The sequence below is a fragment of the Natator depressus genome, chromosome 1 (genome assembly GCF_965152275.1).
Source record: "Natator depressus isolate rNatDep1 chromosome 1, rNatDep2.hap1, whole genome shotgun sequence".
Lineage (NCBI taxonomy): Eukaryota > Metazoa > Chordata > Testudines > Cheloniidae > Natator > Natator depressus.
In genome coordinates this window covers 118793435-118818507 of record NC_134234.1, presented here as the reverse complement: position 1 = coordinate 118818507, position 25073 = coordinate 118793435, and the positions used below count along the sequence as shown (strand labels likewise).

The 25073-nt window shown below is 39.3% G+C and overlaps 1 protein-coding gene across 1 annotated transcript in view; it reads right to left on the bottom strand.

Moving 5' to 3' along the window:
• Positions 1 to 843: 843 nt before the first annotated feature.
• The window catches only part of VWA3B (von Willebrand factor A domain containing 3B), a 108854-nt gene continuing 84624 nt past the window's right edge, over positions 844 to 25073 (bottom strand). The window contains exons 24-29 of the mRNA XM_074965365.1: positions 13050 to 13170; positions 7822 to 7946; positions 6554 to 6691; positions 5901 to 5998; positions 1973 to 2205; positions 844 to 1318 (exon numbers count right to left, since the gene is read on the bottom strand). Of these exons, the coding sequence (XP_074821466.1) occupies positions 1314 to 1318; positions 1973 to 2205; positions 5901 to 5998; positions 6554 to 6691; positions 7822 to 7946; positions 13050 to 13170 (720 nt within the window). The 3' untranslated portion in view covers positions 844 to 1313. The remainder of the gene's footprint in view (positions 1319 to 1972; positions 2206 to 5900; positions 5999 to 6553; positions 6692 to 7821; positions 7947 to 13049; positions 13171 to 25073) is intronic.

Genomic DNA, 25073 nt, shown 5'->3' with positions numbered 1-25073 from the left:
AAAAATAATGGTGAAGAGCAATGAAGAGCACGCTTGGAAAGTTTGAACACATAAATCAAAGGCTTTTATGACCACCATTTTAAGGTGCTAAGGGCCAGATTTAAAAAGACATTTATGTGTCTAAAGATATAGATAGGCACCTAGTGGGATGTTCAAAAGTACCTAAGCAGACTGGGTGCCTAACTAATAAAGCAAACGTGGTACTGAACTTCAAAAAAGGAAAACAGAGTAATCCTGGGAACTAGTATTAGGTAAGTCTAACTTCAAACATTAGTAAAATAATGGAACAAATATTAACCCCCTAACACATAAGAGACACATGTGATCCATTCTTCATGAGGTAGCAAACAATTCCAGAATGAAAGGGTTAGGAAAAAATGTAAATATCTAGGGCCAGATTTTCAAAGGTATACAGGCACCTAAAGATGCAGATAAGCACTTTTAAAAATCCCACTAGGTGCCTAGGAAATCAACAGGAGCTTAGGCCTTTAAAATCTAGTCTCTAGAGATTAATGGAACAATGCATTCATAGGACACAGCTCTGCAATCCTCACTCCTGTTGATGAGTACTTACTCATGCAAGTAATCCCACTGGTTTAAACAGGAGCATTTGTCTAAGTGCTCATCAGTATGAGTGAGGGTTGCAAAGATGAGATCTGAATAAGCAGCACATATAGCACCAGACTATCAACTACTGTAAAATGCCAGATTACACCAGACAAGGATCTGGCCCATGAGAAAAACAATGATAACCGGCAAACTTGGGTTTTTATTATTTATTTAATTATTTAAATAGAGTTAAAATAAATAGAGGATGTATGGAATAAACTACATGCAGTATGTCTGGCATTTAGTAACATATTTGACACTGGCTCACAAATTTTTATTTGCAAAATTAATTCAAATTTTCTTGGCTATGATAAGCACTATCATATACACTGAAAACTGACTGAACACCTGCAAACAAAGAGTAACAATACTCAACGATGTGTCAAGTTGTGGGAATGCACCCAAAGAAATCCTGTAGGTATCAGTGTAAGGACCAGTTTTATATAACATCTTTATTAACTGTATGAATATCAGAGGTTCTCCTACGCTTCCATCCATTCTGAGACACAAAGAGGTTTGCAAAAAATAAATAAATGGTAAAGCCAATGGTGCCATAAAAAGGGGACTCTGCAGCATGTTCCACCTCATGCCACCTAGAAGAATCTCCTTTGTGGGACTCAGGTGGCCAAAGCTCTGCAGATCTGGGTAAGGCATGGCCAGGACGGGCCAAGGTGATAGCCACTCTCCTCAGATTCATCCTTCTTTCAACCTGCAGGGAATTAGTAACAGAAGAGGCTAATGGGATCTCATGTTCATTTACCCTCTGCAAATTGGAATACTGGGGAGTTCAGAGACATATAACGGCAGGGAGCCAATCATGACGTGGCTTCTGAAGGAGCTGTGCTTCTACAAGGATGTTGAGAAACCTGGGCAGTACTGCAGTATCATGCTACTTCAGTACCAGCCAGATGTAGACAAACTGGATGGAATTGACACAAGAGCAACAAAAGATGAGTACTGATTTATGAGAAAAGATTAGAAGAGCAACATACAAATAGCTTGACTTAATGATGACTGAGGAGTAAACATAATAAATATCGGGAGGGTCTAAGCAAACACCCAGGATGTAGAGAAATTTGCTTAAGACTGATATCAAGGGACATAACTAGTATAAATAGATAAAAATCAAGAAAACAATCTCATCCTGATGCTGAGATTAGCTAGTTTGTGGAATAGTCTCCCAATGAAAATGGTGGAACATTGCAACATTTGAAACTAGACTGGACAAACCTCCAGAAAATATACTGCAGGGACCTTTCTGTAGTGGCAGGGGAATGGACTAAATGACCCAACAGGTCAGATCCATCTCTAATCTTTATGATTTTATGACTTGAATCAAATAATTTGTTCCCCACTTCTTTACCTTCAATTTCCTCTTTGTCACTAGGCAGTGAATTCTTTTCTTTGTTTTTTACTTCCTTCCTGGAGGTAAATAAAAGATCATCAGAGTCTGAAGTCTTCTCCCTGGGATGCGTTTTGCTCTCTACTTTCCCTTTTTTTTTCTTTTTTCCCCCATCTTCTTTCAATTTTTTCCCCTTTTCTTCTTCTTCTTCTGGAGATGAGTTCTGGATGGATTTCTCAGCCTGTACATTTGGGCTAGAAATCAGAAGAGAAGATTCACTGATATACATCTGTGTGTGTAAATGTGGTATATCATGCTATTTCAAAACATTCATCTTTATTTTAACACTTTGTACGTCATCTTTCCCCACCTCCTACCTGTCACAGTGTTGATAAGAAAAAGACTCATTGTGCTGACAGTAGTCTTATGAAGTGGCCAGAGTTCAAATGTTTTCTGACTCAACCTAACTTATCAGAAGTAACAAAAGAATTAATAAAGGCCAGCCCACACCAGAGCCATGGAAGCTTCCTATAGATTTTGCAACTATGCCGTACAGTAGCTGTCACATGCCTATCATATGAGAGTATTCTTCCAAGAAAGATCCTCTGGTCTCTGAGAATCTCAATTCTAAAAAATTTCCACCAGGAATTCACATCATGCTGTAGATACTCTCTTTACAACCTATCAAAGAGGCTCCTAAAGTTGGCCAACGCAATCAAGCAATATAAAGGAAAAAACTCCTTTAACTAAACTCAGTGCTCCCGGCGCTTTAGTTTTGATATGGATAATTACACTTTGGGTAGGATTGTCTTATCACAATTATTTTATTATGTATTTCCATTGTGATAGTGCCTAAGGAGTTCAAACAGGAATCGGATACTAGTGTTCAGATACTACAAGGATGAGGGTCAGATAAGTACCTGAATAGATTATACATTGATGAGGACCTCAGTGTACTATATGCTGTACAAGCAAACAACACAAAGACAGTCCCTGCCCCAGACAGCCCAAAATCTAAGATGATGATACAAATGATACAATACAATACTTGAATGGCCGTTGAACACATGCACTGCATTGTCCACCTTGATGCCAGGGGCTATAATAGAAACGCTGACACAATCTTTATTCAAGCAGTGAAAATGGCACAGCCAGCATTAGTACTGATTAATGTGCAGATAATGAAACACAACTGTCTAATGATTTTTAATGCTCAGTTTTTCATAAAAGAGGAAAACACTCATTAGATACTGTGTGCTAGACTACAAAAAGCGATGAACATAAAGTAATGTCATGGACAGTGTTGAATCTTTATGATTCAATCATTGAATCAAGTTAGTCAATGCCTGGCAGAGGACAGGATGCATATCTACATGACATAAAAGTAAAGTGTTAAATAAGATGGGAGAAACTGTTACACGTCCATGAGAACATTATTCCATTTACAAATATCTTAATGGAAAACAATAAAATACTGTAGCTGAGAGTGTTACTCACAAAAGGGGAAAATTCTGCACTAATAACTGTGTTCTTCTGAGGCCACCGTCTCCCATCCTAGAAAACACAATTCTATGGAGATGTCAAGCTCCAGCTATCAAAGAGGCAGTGTTTCCTAGTGGATAGAGCACTAGGGACTAGGGCTCAGAAAACCTGGGTTCAATGCCCTGTTCTGCTATTCATCTGCTGGGTGACCTGGACAAGTTTCCTCACTGCTATATGCCTCATTTTCCACATCTGTAAAATTGGGATTATGATACTGCTCTCTTTTGTAAATCTCTTTGAGATCTACTGATGAAAAGCGCTGTATTAAGAGCTAGGTATTACATTACCAAGAAAAAGGAGGAAAAAACACAACCACAAGAGACAGATCTAGCCAGGCTCCAACCTGTTCATAAAACAGACTAAAAATGCAGCAGAATTATGAATATGTATATAAAAATATAGATTATTTAGGAGGGATGGACAGATGGGTAGCATGAAAGAAGAGGAAAGACTACAACAAATATTATTGCCAGCACATAATTTTCTCTTCTCTTCCCATCCTCATCTAAAAAGCAAAATTCAATACAGCAAAGCAAACAGGAGTGGTGAGTAGCAAAAATATGGAGGTGCTTAAGAGTGGTTGTGGCTGGCTGGCTTGATGACTGAGACCAGCCAACTCAGAGTGAATGACTGAGTGGATGTGAAGGAGAGAAGGATGGAATTAATGGTGTTTATGGGGAAAGACAAAACAGAATTCCATAAGAATCTTGAGTGGAATCCATGATCTTCTTCATTTTATCCATGACAAACAACCAGCCTTAAGGGAGGCAGTGTGGCTTAGTAGTTAGGACATTGGACTGGAACTCAGAAGACCTAGATTCTATTCTTGGCTCTGTCATTGGCCAGCTGGATGACTTTTAGAAAGTCACTTCACCTTTCTGTACCAGTTTCCCCATCTGTAAATGGGGATAATTATATTAACCTCTTCTGTAAAGTGCTTTGACATCTATGAATGAAAAATGCTATACAAGAGTTAAGTGTTATTGATTACTATAACCATTGACTGTGGCCAATGGGAGCTGCAGGGGCAGCGCCTGTGGGCGGAGGCAGTGTGCAGAGCCACCTAGCCATGCCTCAGCCTAGGAGCAGCAGGAATATGTCGCTTCTTGTGGGGAGCCACCAAGGTGAGCACCGCTCAGATTCGGCACCACGAAATGCCGGTTTCTAGGGTTTTCCGGTTTATACAGTGCTAGAAAACACAGCTTTTACTGTACCATGTTCTTTATCAGCAACGTCACAGTGGCTTTGACCAGAGAGGAGATAAAGATGGAATCTTTGGGTTCTAGAACCCTATATAATATGAGGGATTGCTAAGTGAGTCTTTTCTTTGGGTGTTTCCCACTCCACCCTAAATAACTTCTTCAAAGGAGAAACGAAGGGGGATGACAAAGTCTGTTCTGGTTTTGGGTGGGAAGTATTAACGCTTTGATTTATCTGGTTTCTCCTCTTTCTCTGGCTGGATTTTGTTGGGGGTCACCACTTTCCCCCAAACATATCTGAAACCATAAAAAAGAATGAATCTCTCCTGCTTCATTGATCAGGTTTATTATATTCCATAGGGATTTCATGTTCCCTCTTCTTTGGAGAGGGGAGAGTAGGAGCCACTGCTCAATGCTTAAAGCCCAGAACAGGGTTTCTACCACACAACACACAGGCTGCTAATGAACTCTGAAATCTATCACTTCTCAGGGATACTTCAAATGGGTTCATGGCTCAAGCTATGTAAAGGCCAAACAGAAACCCAAATTTACCTAAAAGAAAAGGAGTACTTGTGGCACCTTAGAGACTAACAAATTTATTTGAGCATAAGCTTTCATGAGCTACAGCTCACTTCATCGGATTTACCTGGAAACCAATATAAGTTCATGTTCTTTTCAAACCAGCAAACATCAGTCGAGGTCTACATAAGTTCACCCTCTCCAAGCCATTCCCCAGACTTAAGTCCAGTAAGACACTGAGTACTCTAAATACATTTCATAATTTGAAGCACAAGTTTATATCACAAAACACATCTTAAAATAAAAATCAGCCCCATCACTAGCACTATCTCCAATCCAACTTCCAGCATTTCCTCGCTTAGAACTTCCTGTTAAAAAGAACCAAACTAGCACCTCCCACCAGTCCTTCCAAGACTGATACAGTGTAGCTCCATGCCAGTGAACAAAAGCATGAAGTAGACAGTTAACAACTTTCACATCCAAACACTTAGTGGCTCAGACACACTTGGTGATGTGTCCAGGACCACCTGACCTGAATGAACCCTGATCTAGTTTTAAAAGCTACTTGTAATTGTACTAGATATGGAAAATCTAAAGCAATAGTGAATACAAAATATGCTTCTCTGCCCCCCTATATTTTAGAATGCACATAACCAAAAGTTTACATATATCAGCTCAAGCATACTCACAGCAGGCAATCCACCATATGGGCCATTCTTATATAACGGCAGGAACAGACATACTTTGTTTGGCTGATTTTAATAAGCCCACTTCGTATACAGTGTGTCTGCAATAACACAATCAAATTCATCCAGCTTAGATCAGTGACTTCTAAACCTCAGAAGCAGCAGTTAAGAATAAAGGAACACATACAGAAAACAGACATTTTGGTGCAACCATAAGCAGCATCTGAAAAACCAAGATGACAATTTCCTAATGGTAAGTACAATTTCTTTATAATACACAATGAGAAAAAAGATAAAATTACCATAATAATCTCCAACAAACAAAGGTAACAAAACACACTAAAAATAGTTTTATTTTATCCCATCAAAAACAATCCTTATTCTCCACATTTGCAGTAAGGAGCTTGTGAAAGCCAATAAATAGATTATGGAGAGTAGAGTAATGTTTGATTTAAGGATTAATTATTCTACATGCTTTATCAGTTTGTCCATTATGTTGGCCCATTACCTGGCTCTAAAATTTGATTTGATTTTGGTCAGCTGGGAGGGTGAATGGAACAATGTGCTCTTTAGCCAGGCCAGTTATTTCTGCCTCATCAAAAACAGAATAATAATAATGCCATGGCAAACTTCATATCTTTTCACAGGATACTTACTTTCCTATTGTTGTACTTCAAAACTGTGTAGAGTTTATCATCTGCTTCAACTCTTTTTGGTGTTGCTATGACAACAGCAGGCATATAATAACCATTTCCTGTGTGTGTCCCAGTTCTGGCGAATACATAGTCTCCAACCTGTGCACCAGAAAAGAGTTAGGTTGCAAGAGCTTCATAGCACACCAGTTTTAAATGATGGTTTTACTGTACAAAACAACATGCTAATCCATTCCAATGGCTTAAAATGGAACTCTAGAGGAAAATATAAAGGTACCAATCATGCCATGTGCTGACTACCCTCAACTCCCACTGGATTAGCACCTCACATCAGCATCCTATGGAAATGTCCTACAGAATTTCAGAGGGATCAAGTTAACAGGCTGCTAAAGAAATTATTCCAACCTTTTATTCCTTAGAATTTAATAGAGAATTATATTTTGTTTACATTTTTGAAACACCATATGGAATTCTATAACAGGGATATTAATTTAATTATAATATATAATTGATTTTTTAAACCCTATAGAAAGATTATAATTTTCTATTAAATCTTACAGGACACTTCCAGAATTGGACTCTCCACACAGAAGACAGGGACATACTGTTAATATCAGCAGTAGTTCCTTACATTATACAGGAAAGATTCAAGTCCCTGGTTTTAATTGTAACCAAGGCAAGGCAGACCATTGCTTTTGTACCCATCATCCCTGTCTCTGCTAAAATAAGCCCGATTTGAAAGAAGAATTGTGATAATAGACAATTAGCTAGCTAACAAATACAGAAATGGAATATGATTTTTTTTTCATTATTGTTCTTTGGGGGGTGGTAAAAGGTTGTGGTTTTTTTGTTGGATTAAGCACATACTATGAAAAATGAATGGCTAGAGCCTGCTGTATGTTATAGTGTGAGTAAAAGGCTCTGTTAGGTTCCTATGCTGTGCGTTTAAATTAATTATGTGTATTGTTGGGAAACAGTAAGACCACTTATGCAGAGTGAACTGCCAAAAAATACTATTTTAGAGGGAAAGAGCAAAGATTCTAAACTCTTATCACATATCATGTAATAACAAGTGACAAACATAAGAAATACTGGAAATAGCATGGAACCAAAGGAAATTTCACTATGAATGCAGAATCTTCTTTAACATTTACAAATTTATCCAAAATACAGAAATGACCAAACTATAACTTATCATCGTGCTCATATGTGAACTGCAGAACAAAGTTAGTGATGCACATATGCTGCCTTCAAAAGTAATAGTTTTTCACCTGCAGTGATGGACAAGGTATAGCACCCCCAACAGGTATAATGAACTTTATTGGTACAATCTGTGTCTCTCCATGGCTGAAGTCAACAAGAGCCTCGGAGGAACTGATACTCTTTATCACAGTTCCTAAGATAAAAACATGAAAAATACAATATTAAAATTATATTTAGTATGTTTGCCAATATGCAAGAATGCTAAAAATCCTGTAGGCTGTAACATGTCCCCATATTTTCTGCAGCAGAATCTATAATATTTGCACTAGGCACTGACAGTGTACATTGTACCTTACAAGATACAACAAAAAGAAAGTCACTGCCCTCAAAGAATTTATAATATAAAGCTTGAGTTCTGCAAAATAATTATGCAAAAAAGAAAAAAAATCAGGAAAACGACCTGGAGGTCATGTAAGAAACACAAAGCAACTATCAAAACCTTTGACAGCCATTCAACACAAAAAGAAAAAGTGGAACCAGCTACAACAACTTCACAACCCACTGAACTTAAACTCCAGGATAAACCATGACACCCCAACATCATCAATATATCCAGAGTACCTTTTACCAGAGCTGAATTATCTCTACTCTCCAAGGAACTAAACTTCTGCCCCACCACAGAATCTGATACAATACTAACACATGGAGAACTTAAAGAATTCTTTCACTGACTCCACCACCCACAACCACCGCCTCCCCACCAAGTCATAAGAAAAAAGAATAATCTGACTGGACACCCCACAATAGACGAAACAACACACTTGATCATTACATTGATTGCTTTGGGGAAAAAAAACTGACTCTGAAATCCACTACAGTCGCTCCACCACCAAGATGACAGCTGTACAGTCCCTGAAATCCAACCACCAGATAGGGATCAAACCAGCAGACAGAGTGGTGTCACTGTAGTTCTCAACTGTGATGACTACATCAACAAAACCAACCGACACCACTTACTATAAATAACTCAAAGAAGATCCCACACCTCAATTCACCTAGGAATTAAGGATATCATCAAATCTTTGCCCAAATAACTCCAAAAGAAACTCTACAACCTCATCCCCCACAACTCCTCTTCCCGCCACTTCAGGACCTTCTACCTGCTTCCCAAAACATACAAACAAGTGAACCCGGGCAGACCTATCATATCAGGCCATAGCACTCTTACTGAAGGAATATCAGGACTCATAGAAACCATCCTCAAATGACTCACCCACAAAGTGCCAGCTTCCTCCAGGACACAACAACTTCCTCCAGAAACTCTGTAACATTAACCACCTCCCTCAGAACACCACCCTTGCCACCTTAGATGTCACCTCCCTATACACCAACATCCTTCACAATGATGGCACTGATGCCTGCCTCAAATATTTACAAGATAATGGACAACACTCAGATATCCATCCCAAACACATTGCTACACTCATCTATTTCATCCTCCTCAGCCATAGCAATTTTACATTCAGCAACAAACACTTTGTCCAAACCATTGGTACAGCCATGGGTATTAGGATAGTTCCCCAATATTCCAACATCTTCACAGGACACCTTGATGAAGAGTTTCTGAACAAATGCACCACTAAATCAATGATCTATCTGATACACATCTATGATATTTTCATCTTCTGGACAGACGACCTAAACTTCCTCACAGATTTCCATCACAACTTCAACAACTACCACCCACCCATCAATCTCTCTCTAGAACACTCCCGTACCAGCATCAACTTCATGGACACCATGATCACCTTCAACAACAGAACCCTACAGACTACTATATACAAGAAACCCATGGATCGCCATACCTACCTTCACAGGTCCAATAACCACCCCAAACACACCAAAAGATCTGTTATCTATAGTCAGGCCCTCAAATATCACAGAATATGCGCCAAGGAAAACGTCTTGGATACACACTTAACACACTTAAAACCACCTTCACCAAACAAGGACACTCCACCAGCTTCAATACAAAAAAAACAACCTCTAACCACATACTCCTTGTTGACACTTACCACCCCACACTGGAATCCGTACAGGATATCATGCAACAGTTACAACCCATACTCAATGGGGACCACATCCTTAAAGAAATCTTTCACAAACCCCCTCTTCTGGACTTCAAACAAACCCCCAATCTCACAAAACTCATCATCAGAAGAAAGCTCCCTACAGACTGGTGTTTGGAGGACAAGGGTCAGAGGCAGAAATAGAGAAGACAACATACACTGGGTGACCCACAGAAAGGAAAAGCTTAGAAGATGCATTTAAAAAACAACAACAACATTATTACTATTTTAAAACAATGCAAGTACAGAATAACTACTAAGAAAAGAAAGATTCTAAACTTAGTAGAAGCCATAAGAACCCTTTTATTTTGGACTCTGATTCAGCAAAATACTTAACTATAAGCCTAACATCAACACCGTGAGAAGCACAAATGATTTCAATGGGACTACTCACATGCTTAAAGTTAGGTGCATGCTTAAATACCTTGCTGAATCGGAGCCTTGATGAATGTGCAAATAGTTCATTCCCATTACAAATAAAGTTTGCCTTTTTGTGTGGCTGGTTCAGAGATACTAAAATTATTATTAATTTTACTGAAAAGGTAAATATAATTATTTTTAGAGAAGCAGAATTGCCTAAAGATTAGAATAGGTGACTGGAAGTTAGAACTAAGTTCTACTCATAAAGGTGCTGACTTCCCATGTGACCTTGACAGCAACACTTAGGAAATAAACACAGAAAGGCTCACTTATAAAATGGTGATTATAATACCCACTTTGAGATCCTATAACTATTATAAATTATCTGCATGTGGGTAAAATGATGCAACAGTCTTCTCACTGGGTATAGCGTCTGTCATTTGGGGTCTGGCACATGATGCAAGAGACCCTCATGCATTTATTATTTCATTTAATGAAAGGGTCAAATATTCAAAAGAGTGTGCAATGAGCAGCTAGGCAGGCAGTTACCCAAACTGTGCGCACAACAGCTGTGTGGTTCAAGCTATGGCAGGATTTTCTAAGAACACTTTTGCAAACACATCCATTGTACTCGTCCCTGAAAATCTGGTCCAATATGTGAAAAGTAGCATACCAAATTCTAAAGAGATTCAGTACACTGTTATTACTGTACGAACTGCAATATCTATCCTACGTTTTGAATTATAGCACTCTGAGAAAAAAAAGTAAATGAATATCTCAGTAAATTTATACTGTACAGTCTTATTCATGTTAGGGTAGGAAAAAATTCTCTCCCCCTTTTAGGCCACTTATCTTTCACTCATTTGATGTTTTACTGAATTAGCATTTGGGTATAGGACAGAGAAACTTTCAACTATGTGACTAGACAAAGAATACACAGCAGCATCAGACCATTCTCAACACTGACTAACGTTACAAAGCTAGATAAATCGCAAAATGATTTTCTGATCCAACTGTAAAATTAAAGAATTCAGCCTGTGATTGTTAAATTGAAAACTTATCAGGCAATCAAAGTACAGAAAAAATAAGCCAAGCTAACAGAAGCAATGAACTTTTCTCCATATTTTATCTGTACATGAAACAGTCCTAACAATAAGTGTCTTTGTGGGAATATCCTTAATTTGTTTTAGTTTTAATTGATTCAGTGTTCATGAATGTGAGGAACTAACAGCACTGGCTGACAAGCCAGATGTAGTGTAAAGAGGCACAGAGCAAACGTCCCCAAAAGGTTTTGCCAATGCACTTCGATCCTCAACACCCCAGCTGTTCAGTTCTCATGCCTCTCCTGAGAGCAGACTGCCAATGATGTCAAATTACCTGTGAGATGTTCTCTGATGTCAGAAACACCTTCAGCCCCCAACTAAAACCTCTCCAGCACATCATCAAAGATCTACAACCTATCCTGAAAGATGATCCCTCACTCTCACAGACCTTGAGAGGAAGACCAGTCCTCACTTTCAGACAGCCCCATAACCTGGAGCAAATACTCACCAGCAACCACACACCAAAAACGCTAACCCATGAACCTATCCTTGCAACAGAGCCCGATGCCAACTCTGTCCACACATCTATTCAAGTGACACCATCATAGGACCTAATCACATCAGCCACACCATCAGGGATTCGTTCACCTGCAAATCTACCAATGTGATATATGCCATCATGTGCCAGCAATGCCCCTCTGCCATGTACATTGACCAAACCGGCCAGTCTCTACGCAAAAGAATAAATGGACACAAATCTGACATCAGGAATCATAACATTCAAAAACCAGTAGGAGAACACTTCAACCTCTCTGGTCACTTAAAGGTGGCAATTTTGCAACAGAAAAGCTTCAAAAACAGACTCCAACAAGAAACTGCTGAACTGGAATTAATTTGCAAACTAGATACCATTAACTTGGGCTTGAATAGAGACTGGGAGTGGCTGGGTCATAACACAAATTGAATCTATTTCCCCATATTAAGTAACCTCACACCTTCTTGTCAACTGTCTGAAATGGACCATCTTGATTATCACTACAAAAGTTTTTTTTCTTCCTGCTGATAATAGCTCATCTTAATTAATTAGCCTCAGAGTTGGTATGGCAACTTCCACCTTTTCATGTTCTCTGTATATATATATATCTTCTTACTATATGTTCTATTCTATGCATCTGATGAAGTGAGCTGTAGCTCACGAAAGCTCATGCTCAAATAAATGTGTTAGTCTCTACGGTGCCACAAGTACTCCTCTTCTTTTTGTCCTAGAATACTTTGTTAATCATACAAAAAAGGCATGTGGATTAGTTGGATTTTTTTCCCCCTATACCATATCATTGGATACAAATTCATACTACAAATATTCTGACTTTGAACTCAACAAAACAACAGAAACATCTAGTGAATATTCTGAATATAGCGAATGGCTCAGCCTTTGCTAAATCCTAAATGGAAATAAGCCAGCCTAGAAAGAAAAAGGAATAGATTGACACTGTCTTCCAATTAAAAAAATACACCATTTTATTCCAAAACATTTCCCACCACTTTCTTCTTAAATAAACAGACCTATCAGTAGGATGCCTGCAGAGTTTTCTGTACCTTACTAGAAGCATTATGGTGAGAAAAGATGAAAAATCCAACAATATATACAGTAAAACAAATTAAAACTAAACCAGGTGAAAAAGATTAGGTAAATTTTACTCTTTATTCAGCAATCTTTCTAAAGATTTAAAAAAAACATTTGAAATACACACAAAAACAACTTACCTGGAAAATAAAATCCTGTGATGTCAGATCTTGCAATCACCTTTTGACCTTTGAGAGTCTCAAACACTTTTCCTTTCTGTCTTTTCTTAGACTGTGCCTTTACATTCTCTTCTGTAAGTTTCTGTAATTGGGAAGATAATGATAACCCAATCAGCATAGGTCTATCGTTTTGAATGAATTAAGCATTCATGTAATTTCATGCTATGGAATAGATGTACAGTATTAATACTGTTGCTAATCAACAATAAACTGGATGATTGTAACTACTGGGAGGCTTCAGTGAATATGGTGAACTATATGACAGAAAGAGCTGGCAACAATGCCCATCATTAAGCCTAACTAGCACTTTGTATTGTAAGATTCTGTTTTCAGCTGCTCACAATACTGCTTATCTTTAATTATCCAGCTGAAACTTTCCATGCTGCTTGTCTGCCTCCAGATGAAGTATTCTGGCAAATCTCAACAAAAAACAGTTCATTTATTTCCAAGAATAAAGTTAGGGAAAAATGACGGTTATTCCCCTGTAACCGAGGTTGAGATGAGCCTTTTACCTGGGGTTTTTAGAACCCAAAACAGTGGTAATTTAACCGTTTTATTTAGGAGGTGTTAGGAACAAATTAATAGGAATACAGCAATTTTTGTTTGATAAATGATTAATACAAATAAGCGTGCTTTTATTTAAAACTATAATTTATTAGATATTAAGTATGTATAGGTTTAAGATATTTTAGATATAGTTACTTAGTTTAAGATGGTTTTGAGTAATTGCTAGCTGGATTTTTAGGGGCTTTTGTTTGTTTAGCCAATGGGGAGTTTAGATGATAGGTGTTTTTTTAAGAAAAGGTTTTGTGGACTGCTTTGAGATATTTATTTTTATTTAATTTTTATAGTTAATTTTAATAAAATATATAATTTATAGTGATTTAGTGGGTCAATATAATAATTTTATTCGGTTATTATTTTTATAAATTATTATTTTAAAATATTTTCAGTACTTTTAGTTATAATACATTCGGGATGTTTAAAATTAAGATTTTTTATATATATATATTTTTGATTTTAATAAACTGCAAATATGCAGCTATTTGACCTTGTTTTAAGAAGGCTGAAGTTTATTTCTAGCTATGTGATGTTTGGTTTTTATCTAGCAATGGCTGCACATACAAAATGGCTGACTGCAGTACTGTCAAGTTCTGGGGTACATGCAGAAATGTCAAATTCAGGGGCAACACTCCCCTCCTTGCAGATTGTATATTTTTAATATTAAGATCTGCACACACACATACACAAGTTCAGTGGATTACTTGCCGGCCATCCCAAGGCTGTGCTCTGGGTTAACAGACCAACCAATTTTCCTGCCACTCTACCCAGCTCAGGGGTGAAGGGCCTAACCTCTACCCATTCTTCTCCTCCTTGGTTACCCTCTTGGGGATCAATCTTCCTTACCGTGGGGGCTATGGGCACCTGCAGCTCTTCTAGTGTTTCAAGCAAGGGACCATACGGGGACTGCCCAGAAGAGTCCAAGGGAAAAGGAAGCTCACAGGTACCATCCTTCTCATCCTCATAATGAGAGGGATACAAGCAGAGATCCACCTCTGGCTCACCCCTCCTTCTTAGGCGATGACTCCCACGAATCACAACCACTATTCCTTTCTGTTCTCTCAACATGGCTCTGAGAGCACAACTTTGTCTCTTACTTTCCCCATGATCTGCCTGGGTCTTATCCTGGGAATCCTTTAGTAAGGCTCAAACAGCAGATTCACTCTCAATTTTTTGTTGTTTTAATCCAGATGCTTTCTGCTCCAGCCTGTTACCCTCTCGCTCACTGCTTCTGCAGTGCCACTATCTAAGCTGCCCTCAGGCTGGATATTTCTTTGTCTTTCTTAATTTTATTTTTTTAACTTTTTATTTCTGCCTTTAATTGCTTTATCACTTCCATCTGATTACAGAACTGCAAGAACACTCCAGGACTGGTAGAGCTCCCAGGCTTCCAAAAAAAACATTATCATGCTCCTGCATGAAATCTGCCAAGCTGTTATCCAAATCCATTTCCAGCTTTTATTTCTTTCCAGATGTTCCCTGTCTTTCTGACATATCCTTTTACACAACCAGACATTTCAGCCTGAACCCTAAATCAATAACAGAATGTGACCATAAATCAACTCACAGGCTGCGACCCTGTTCCACTGTCCCCCCACCCCCATTGTAAAACAAACAAACCAACCACTTGTATTAATCATTCCCTTCCTCTCTACCACTCCTGGCAATGGCTCACCAAATCTGTTACCCGGGGTTTTCAGAACCCAAAACAGTGGTAACTTAACTGTTTTACTTTAGGCGGTGTTAGGAACAAATTAATGGGAACACAGAAATTTCTGTCTGATAAATTTCTGTCTGATAAATGCAGCTGCAATTGAATTCAATGGGAGCTGTGCTTTGAATATATAAACATCTATAAAATGCAAAGTACTCTGAAAAATTAAAGACCTTTGGCATCTCAAATTTGGCTCCCAAAATTAGTGGACACTTAACAATTTTGTTCTCAATCAATTTGTGCCTCAGTTCCCTATTTGTAAAATGAGGCTAATACCATCATCTTATGTCACAGGGATTGTGAATATGCTTGTGAAGCACTAATAGGCTATGATGAGCAGCACCATAAAAAGCTCATAGGGAATGAAATTATTCTGGATGCAGTGCAGGGTTTGAATGGTGTACTGTAAATAAGGTCTCGGGCCCTACACTGAATGAGGAGGATAAAAAGAATTATTGATCAAACTCTCGCTAAGATGGCATTTCCTGAATTCTGAGTTCTCAATTTTACAATATTAATCTTCTTTTGAGATTAGGGTTTTTATGCAATTATAGATCATTTTGTGAGGTTTAGGAGTCACCCCCTTTAAGGCAGCTGTTTCCTGGAGAGAAGATGGGGAGTTAGTTTCTCAGTTTCCTCACACCAAGGTCTCTCTCCCCCAAGACAGACAGATTTGGGGGAAAGATGTTACGAGGAATGGCATCTATGAAAAAACCTGGGGATCTCTGGTCCTTGTTCTTAAGGACTTTGGGAGTGTCAATGCTTGATCCAGTCACCCCAAAACCTCACCATCTGCCTGGAGCAGTTCTCCCTTTCCCGCAGGCTCAGCAATCGGTCTGTTTGCTCCTGCATATCCCCACTACTGCCATGAGGGATCACTAGTGTTCTCCTATCTGCTAGCATTCAAATCAAGCATTCAGTTTTTTGTCTCCTAAAGAAGTTAGGAAAACAATATTTACAGGCAACAGAAAAAAACAGTTCTCTCGGATATTGGAAATCATGTAATCCAAATCAATTATTTTACAGGTAAATTTTAATAATTGGCAATAAAAATTCATCTACATTTACTACACTAGGGAAGTCTCTCTTGAATTGCACTGTATACTTCTCTCCATACTTCTAAAGCTAATGCATCTGAACACTAATCATGAGGAAGTGAGAGATTATAAAATATAAATCAAAATCTCTCCTGCCTAATAATTCTTAAAGCACTTATTCATCAGCATATCTGGCAAATAATAATATGCAAGTTCCCTTTTCAAAAGTCACAAAAATATACTGTTTGAAATCAGCATGCTTCTATGTAGGTTCCCACAGATTTACACTGTTTTTATACACTGTATTTATGCACAGAAATATAATACACACATTTCTACAAAATACTGCTGAGAAGGGAGACCATTAGCTTCCTCCTCCATCGCATGACCTGATTAGTTTCCGTCCCTCCCCTTATAGCAGTACATTTGGCATTAATGCCAACAGTGCCCTGGAAAACAGTGGTGGTGCAGAAGACAGGCATGATTTTTTGTTGAATTGCTAGCTGAGGGTTTTCCTGTAATTGTTATTAACACTTCCCCACTCAATTCTTTCATAAAGTAATGCTGAAAAAAAACCAAACAGGCACGCTTTTCATTAAAAGCCTGCTTTCTAATTTTACCCTGTTACTAGAGAGCAGTCAGAAACACAATACAAAATGAGCTTTATAAACATTTTTATTTTTCAGATATAGTCTACCACAAAAGAACTTACCTTAATTGTCTGCCTGCAAAATACGATAACAAAGGCTAGTTTAGAAGACAGAGGAGAGGGGTTATCACTCCCAATTTTTCACACTTTCTATCTGGTCACCTTACTTACAACATTCCTGCTAATACATCCCAGAATGATGTTCACTTTTTTTTTTTTTTTTTTTTTTGCACCAGTAGTACATTGTTGATTATTTAAAGTTGTGATCCACTATAATCCCTGGATCATTTTCTGTAGTACTCCTTCCTAAGTGGTCACTTCTCATTTTGTATTTGTGCAATTGATTATTCCTTCCTAAGTATAATACTTTGGATTTGTCGTTACTGAATTTCATCCTATTTATTTTACACTATTTCTCCAGTTTCTCAAGATCATTTTGAGTTCTAATCCAGTCCTCTAAAGCGCTTCCAACACCTCCCAGACTTTATAAGTGTACCCCCTATGCCATTATCCAAATCATTTATGAAGACATTGAACAGAACTGGACCCAGGACAGATCCCTGTGGACAGGGCCGTTCTTAGGATTTATGGGGCCCTATGCAGCATTATTAAACTGGTGCCCCTATGCCTGATGGTTGCCCGGGCTCACAGGTGTATTTTAGATAAAGGTGGTCTTTTGAAGGATTTATTTAAAAAACTATATGTCTGATGATCCAAGCATTTAAGGCTAAAGATGAATACTCATATTGTGCATCTAAAAATCTATGCATGGACTTTTTAGAGATGTGATTTTATAATCTTCAGCAACACACTAATGAAATATTTTTAAAGCAAATTTTAAACTAAGGGCCTGTAGACTAACATGTTCTGAGTAAATATTACAGTAATGCACAACTATTTTTGTCAGAAAATTCAGAAACTGTCAGTATATACCTGGGGGTTGGTAAATGCCTGTTAAATGGTTTCATTACCACTTGAATGGCTCTTTACCAGTTTCAGTGTTGTGCTAATAGGTCTGGCAGGCTGGAAGGCTTTTTCACTTTTAAATACTAGATCCCCTCTGGAGGAAGACTCACCAGGCTGCAGCAGCCAGCTGTGGTGGGAGCCTGCAGGAAGGGTCAGAACAGGAAGAGGAAGAGGCGGGAGGGTGGACACTAAGACCCACGGGTGCCCCAAATTTTCAGGTTACCTACGCAGCCGCCTATGCTCCGTATGCCTAAGGACAGCCCTGCCTGTAGGACCCCACTTGATATGCCCTGTATCATCTAAGCTATATATCCCTAGTTTGTTTATGAGAATATCATGTGAGATAGTATCAAAAGCCAAGATATATCACATCTACTACTTCCCCCCATCCACAAGGCTTGTTACCTTGTTATCACAGAGCGATATTTGGTTGGTTTGACATGATTTGTTCTTGACAAATCCATGTTACTTATCACCTTATTATCATCTAGGTGCTTACAAATCGATTGTTTGATTATTTGCTCCACTATCTTTCCAGATACTGAAATTAAGATGACGGACTATAATTCCCTGGGTTGTCCTTATTCCCCTTTTTACAGTTCAGTACTATATCTGCCTTTTTCCTCTAGGATCTCACCTGTCCTCAAAGAGCTCTCAGAGAGGTGATCGTGAATGGCTCAGTGATCTATTCAGCTAGTTCCTTAAGTATTCTAGGATGTATTTCGTCAGATCCTGCCAACTTGAAGACATCTAACTCGTCTAAGTAATTCTTAACTTGTTGTTTCCCTATTTCAGCCTCAGATCCTACCGAATTTACACTGATGTTCACTATGTTAGTCATCCAATCACTGCTAATGTTTTTGGTGAAAAATTAAATGAGGCATTTAATACTTTGGCCACTGTTGCAACTTCTGTTAGTGTCTTTAGCTCCTCATTGAGTAATGAGCCTACCCTGTCCGTGGTCTTCCTCTTGCTTCTAAGGTATTTGCAAAATGTTTTCTTATTACCCTTTATATCTCTTGTTAGTTTGATCCTGTTTTGTGCCTTGGCCTTTCTCATTTTGTCTCTACAATGCTTGTGTTGTTTTTTCATATTCATTCTTGCATGCATAACATTAGATGAGAGCAAGATTTTTACCACTAAGTAAAATATGTTTGCTGTATTGATGAGCTAGCACCTGTGCTAACACTTTGTTTTCCATAAAAAGAAAAGGAGGACTTGTGGCACCCTAGAGACTAACAAATTTATTTGAGCATAAGCTTTCGTGAGCTACAGCTCACTTCATCGGAATGCATCCGATGAAGTGAGCTGTAGCTCACAAAAGCTTATGCTCAAATAAATTTGTTAGTCTCTAAGGTGCCCACAAGTCCTCCTTTTCTTTTTGCAGATACAGACTAACATGGCTGCTACTCTGAAACCTTTGTTTTCCATGTTTCATGTGTTAGTGCCACCTTCTAGACACTCACCAACATGCTGGACCCATGTGCTTTACGCTTCTTGAGTTTGAGGAGACTAACAGGGCACTGTCTCTGGGTTTCCAGGCACACACTGAGGGTGCATATTCTCTGTCTAGCAGCCCCTTGCGAGAGCTGAGACTCTGCTGTCCAACTGCCTGGGCCCTGAGACTTGTGTTGGCTCCTCCAAACTCCCCAGTAGCTTAAATACAACCTTTTCCCAGAGCTTCAACCTAGTGGGCTCTCTGCTTCACAGTTTCTCTCTCCAGGGACATGCAATAGTTGAAGTACATAATAGACTTTGCAGAAAGTTCCAAAAACCAATCAGTCTTTACTTTAGACATCACTAGAAATAAACAGATCTAGACAAAATGATAAAACACATTGTAGAAGGTCATGTCCATCCCTCCCCATCAGGGCCGGAGGGAGGCCATGCCCCCTTGCTGTTGCGTCTCTGCAAAGACTGGCTAAAAGGAGAATTAACAGCCTCAGAGGCCCTAGCCCTCTAGGCAGGGCCTAACACCAACCAGTCTAGGGGCTCAGGCCCTCAGGGAGGCGGAGCACCAAAAAATCTTTCGCCTGATGTCCTAACTCAGGCAGACAGCCGACAACGCAGGCCTCTTGGCCTAAGGTGAGGAGTCTGCCACCCCGGTGGTGCAGTTGGCAGCAGGGAGTAGGGAGACCCAGGCCCACCCTACTCCATTGGGTCTCAGCCCAGGGCCCTAACAGTGGCAGAGGGCTCCATCACTGGGTTGGCAGGGATCCCACCGCAACACATCGACCAGTATTCTGGCCACAGCACTGGGCTAGTTCCTATGATCCTCTCATTGGATACCTTCACTTCGTGGGTGTCCTGTGTCTCCCCGGGGTACCCAGTTAGCAGCAGTCCCAGCAGCTCTTTGGTGTCCTTGGCAGCTCTGGCAGTCCCTTCAGGTCCTCAGTGCTGCAGAGGTCCCCCACGGGTAGGAGGCATCTATCTCCTTCGCCAGCTCCAGCCAATTGAGCCACAGGAGTTGCCTGTTATACTTCCTGTCCTGCCCCTCTGCTTCCAATGGGGCAGTGTGGCTGGCCAGGCTCCATGCACTGGGAGGGGTGTTAGTTCCTCCCTCTCAGGCCTGGAGGGAGGCCACGCCCCCTCACTAAATACCTATATGCCATTCTCTGTCTGCTTTTTCACCACTCAAGTCTTCTTCAGGATTTGGGTTAGTGTCCTTCCAAGATTCCAAGTCTCCTCTTCTGCACCCTTCTCCTCATGGCTTCTCCTCTGGAACATGGAGTCTGCTCTTTATCTCCTCCAGAAAGTATGTCTCTTTGTTCCCCTCTCCTGCTCCCAAGTTTCCTTTGCCTCTCTGAGTCCCTCTGAGTTTTTATATGCTAGTTTTTATATAGTTTCTTCCTCCTGCTTCTGGAAAAATTCCATTCTCTCAAATCTCAGCACCTCCCCGCCCCCACCCACCCACACACAGAGAAGTTGGAAAAAACTTTTTTTTAATCTAGGATGCAGTTACTTGTGTGTTTTAAATTTATTCAGGTGCCAATACTCTAACAATTAACCTATTCATAGACAGTCATGAAAGGGCCATTTCCCTGTCTCCTTAGCACAAATAGTGTAAGGCAAGAGCACACTACAAATAAACATAATGGTTTAAGCATACTGTAAGGATTTGCTGGTCCTGAACCAGGCCCATGGGCTCAAAGGCCACTGCAGCATCCGCAAACACCATCCAACAGCTCTACTGGTAACTGGAGAATTGGGAACCTTAAGGCCTTACGCTCCAGTAAAGGTACCGCCCACAAGGACACGATTAGTGGCGCTCCGGAGTCCCTGATTAGGCTGGGTACACTAATTAAACCAGAAAGACACAGGAAGTTGTCTGTACAACAAGGTGGACCCTGGCTTGATGCTGCTACAGACCCTGCCTCCACTATGTGATCTCACCTGCTGCTGGTTCCTGCCTCGTTCATGATCCCTGCGCCTGGTCTCCAACTCTGGCTCCAACCCTTGGCTCTAGCATATAGCCTTCAACTCTGACTTTAGCTCTGACCCAATTTCAGCTCTCACTACCAGCTCAACTCCTGACTCCTGATTTTGGCTCTGACCCTGACTCGACTCCCAACCCTAACTCCTGCTCCAACCACTAGGTCTGACTGCCCAAGTCCCACCCGTGGCGCATACAGGGGGTTCATCATCTCAAACAGACTTAGTAAATTGTACATAGACAGATTCCCCCAAATCGTTACACCATGTAACCAAGATAAATTTAAACGGATCAACTTTCTTTTCAATGCATTTGGCCCAAAAAATGGCCACCAGCCCTACAATTCACCTAACTTGCAATAGAGCTCGTACTCTGTAATCTTCTTTAGTACGGTTTATTCATTTTTGCCTTGTAAACTAAAGTAATAAAATGTGTCTGCTCATTTCCCCAAATGACCTACAGCCGACATAGCTAGAGGTTTTCAATATTCCTATAGTTCTATGCAGACGTCTAATTCATCCCCTTTAAATAAGGCATACTTTCACAGATACCAACACAGCAGCAGCATGAATACAACACCAACAGAAGGTCAAAGCATAGAGTGGGGAAAACCCACACCATTAATTCAGTTGCAGGCTTACACAGAAAGCTGCTGTACCAAGGACATCCAAAAAGGATTACTACTACATCCGATGAAGTGAGCTGTAGCTCACGAAAGCTCATGCTCAAATAAATTGGTTAGTCTCTAAGGTGCCACAAGTATTCCTTTTCTTTTTACTACTTTTAAGTAGCTGTCAAGGTACTTAGCCATGCTTAAAAATAAAGGTTTTTATTTTAAATTTTAGCAAGAAAGCATCAGACTATTTGTCTATTTGCTGAACAGACTTTAAAGAATGTTTTGATTGTCCATCATTCTCAGTACTTCCTACTATGGCAATTTTCATTCTGTACTACACAAGCTATTTAAGAACTGTTGATAGTTACCATCATATATTTCAACTGGCAGTTAAAATTATTTACATCCATTTAGTGGACTGAAGTCACAATTAGGAAAAAAACAGCAACCCTTTGAACAGTTTAAAGACTAGAGGCTTTATACTTCTTTGCATTGCATAAATGGAATTCTGATTACATCTGCATTTCTGCCGCTCACTCGTAAAGCTTTTCAGTTGCAGATTAGCAATTACTGAAGATGGTGCTCTCATTAGGCCCCTAAAGCAGGTTGACTCAGGATAAGTGATTGCACAATGTTAATCATATCATGGTTAGCAACGTACACTGATACTTCAAAACAGCAGAAACATTACTCAGAATGAGCAAATGAAACATGAACATGTTTCTGCTACTGGTCAACTATGCATTCATGTGGAAGGAGATGAAATAATAATCCAAACAGCTACGTTATCAGTTTAATATTTCCAGATAAAAATAAAATACATAAATCTAAGTCTGTTTTTGAAGATCTGAAAGTTTTTTAAAACAAGATCCAAGAGTCTGATAACTATGTTACATTCTCAAAACAACATTTGTAGGAAACGGATTGTGATCCTCCTATTAGAGTAATATATATTCCTTATTCCTTAAAGCCAAGCTTATGTCTTCTGAGATATAAATATCTGTTCAAACCCAAGTGTCACTATCATCATGAGCACTAACGCAAAAGAGGTAAGGTAGAAACTTCTTGTTCCTAACCTCCCAAACACTTAACACAAATGTGAAAATATGAAGTGAGGCATGTATTATTGCAGCTTATTGCCGCTACACATTTGCATGCTGCTGACAGTGCTATTGCTATTAACAGTTCTTTTGTAACATCCTGAGGAAATCACATCCACACTCCTGACCAGGCCTTCAGAATACCCAAAGAAGAAACTGCCCCCATCAAGTCCAGCTCAGTTTTTAAGCTAAGCGTTATGTATGGTGGAACAGGATTTTGGGAGCTCATACAGCATAGAAATGTTCTATAAAACACAATAATCTATCACATTTTAAAATCTCAGTGCCTTGAGCTGATGTGCCCCCAATGAGTGAGGCCAAAACAACTTGTTTCAAGAAAAAGCTCTAGCCTACTTCTGGGCAGTCCATTAAAAAATTATAACAATTTTGATAGCTATTTTACAAATCATAAATCTCTCCTATGCCAGGATTATCATCCAAGGCAAAAATGAAGAGTGAGAGACAAATGAGGACACAATACATTTTACCAAATTAATTCTGAATTATGGAAAAACTGCTCTCTGAAATAGCTTTGAGATTCATACTGCACCATTCTTTCATTAAGTTATTGGCCTATGTTATTATATATAGCCAATTCAATTTAAACATAATTAATACAAAGAGCTCTTTGTATCTTAAAGTCATACTGTGAAAAAAGCCAACAACTCAACATGAAACATATGGGGATTACCTTGTACTGTATTTTCTAATCTCCACAGAATAGTGATAATATGCCAGCTGCTGCTCCTACTGAAGTCAAAGGCAAAACTCCCACTGACTTCAATGGGAGAAGGAGGCTTATGTTCCATATATCTCTGAACAGAGGGCTATTTGTTAATGTAAACCTGTAGTTTTAACCAAGAAAATGGCATTATTCATACATTCACTATGCATCAGGAAGAGTGTGCTACTACCTGAAATACTTTACAAGGAAAAGACATTTCAACTATGAAAATGCCGATAATTCACAGCTGTGCAGGTACCCTCACAACACCCACATTGGTTGGAACCAGGTTACTTCATCATATAGATTACTAAAACCGGAAGGGACCATTATGATCATCAAGCCTGACCTCCTGTATAACTCAGGCAACAGGACCTCTTCCAGTGACTCCTGCATCCAGCCCAATCACATTATATCAATGTTTCATTTAAAACGTAAACTTCCCTCACTCATAAAAATAAAGCAATGAAAAAGCAGAAAAATAAAAGTATGAACTTGAAGATGATTTCTCCTCTTTTTTTTTAAGCATTTATTCTTGTTGTGCCTAAAGGCTCTCAGTCAGGATTTCCTATTCATTTACAGTTGAATTTAATCGAATATTAACAGTACAGCTCAGCCTAAAGAATTTAAGGAGCTATTAAAATTTAGAAGTCTGCTGCTGATCTTCCAATGTCAGCAGCTCCATCAAATAGTAAAGCACTTTTTGAAGCTGATGTGGATTTTACAGGAAAAAGTAGATAACTCACGTAGGAGAAATTGTTTGCATTTTAAAAAGTTCTCATTTTGAATTTTAAAACAGCGGTTCTAACCTCAGCAATGAGCATGGAAACATCTTTCATAGGAAAAATATTAAAGCACTTTTAAAAAACATTCTTGATCTCTCTAGGAAATCTCTCAAGTACTCTACTGTGAGGCCTGCATAATGTCCTATGCTCTACTGAAACCTATGTTAAAGAACCTAAATGGTTCATAGAGTATGTCTACACAGGGATAAAAAACCTGTGACTCGCCCAGGTCAGCTGACTCAGGATTGCAGGGCTTGGGCTCCAGGGATGAAATATCATGGTGCAGACATTCAGGCTTGAGCTGGAGCCCGAGATCTGAAATCCTGCGAGGGTGGAGGGTCCCAGACCTCGGGCTCCAGCCTGATCTCAAATGTCTACACAGCAATTTCTAGTCCTGCAG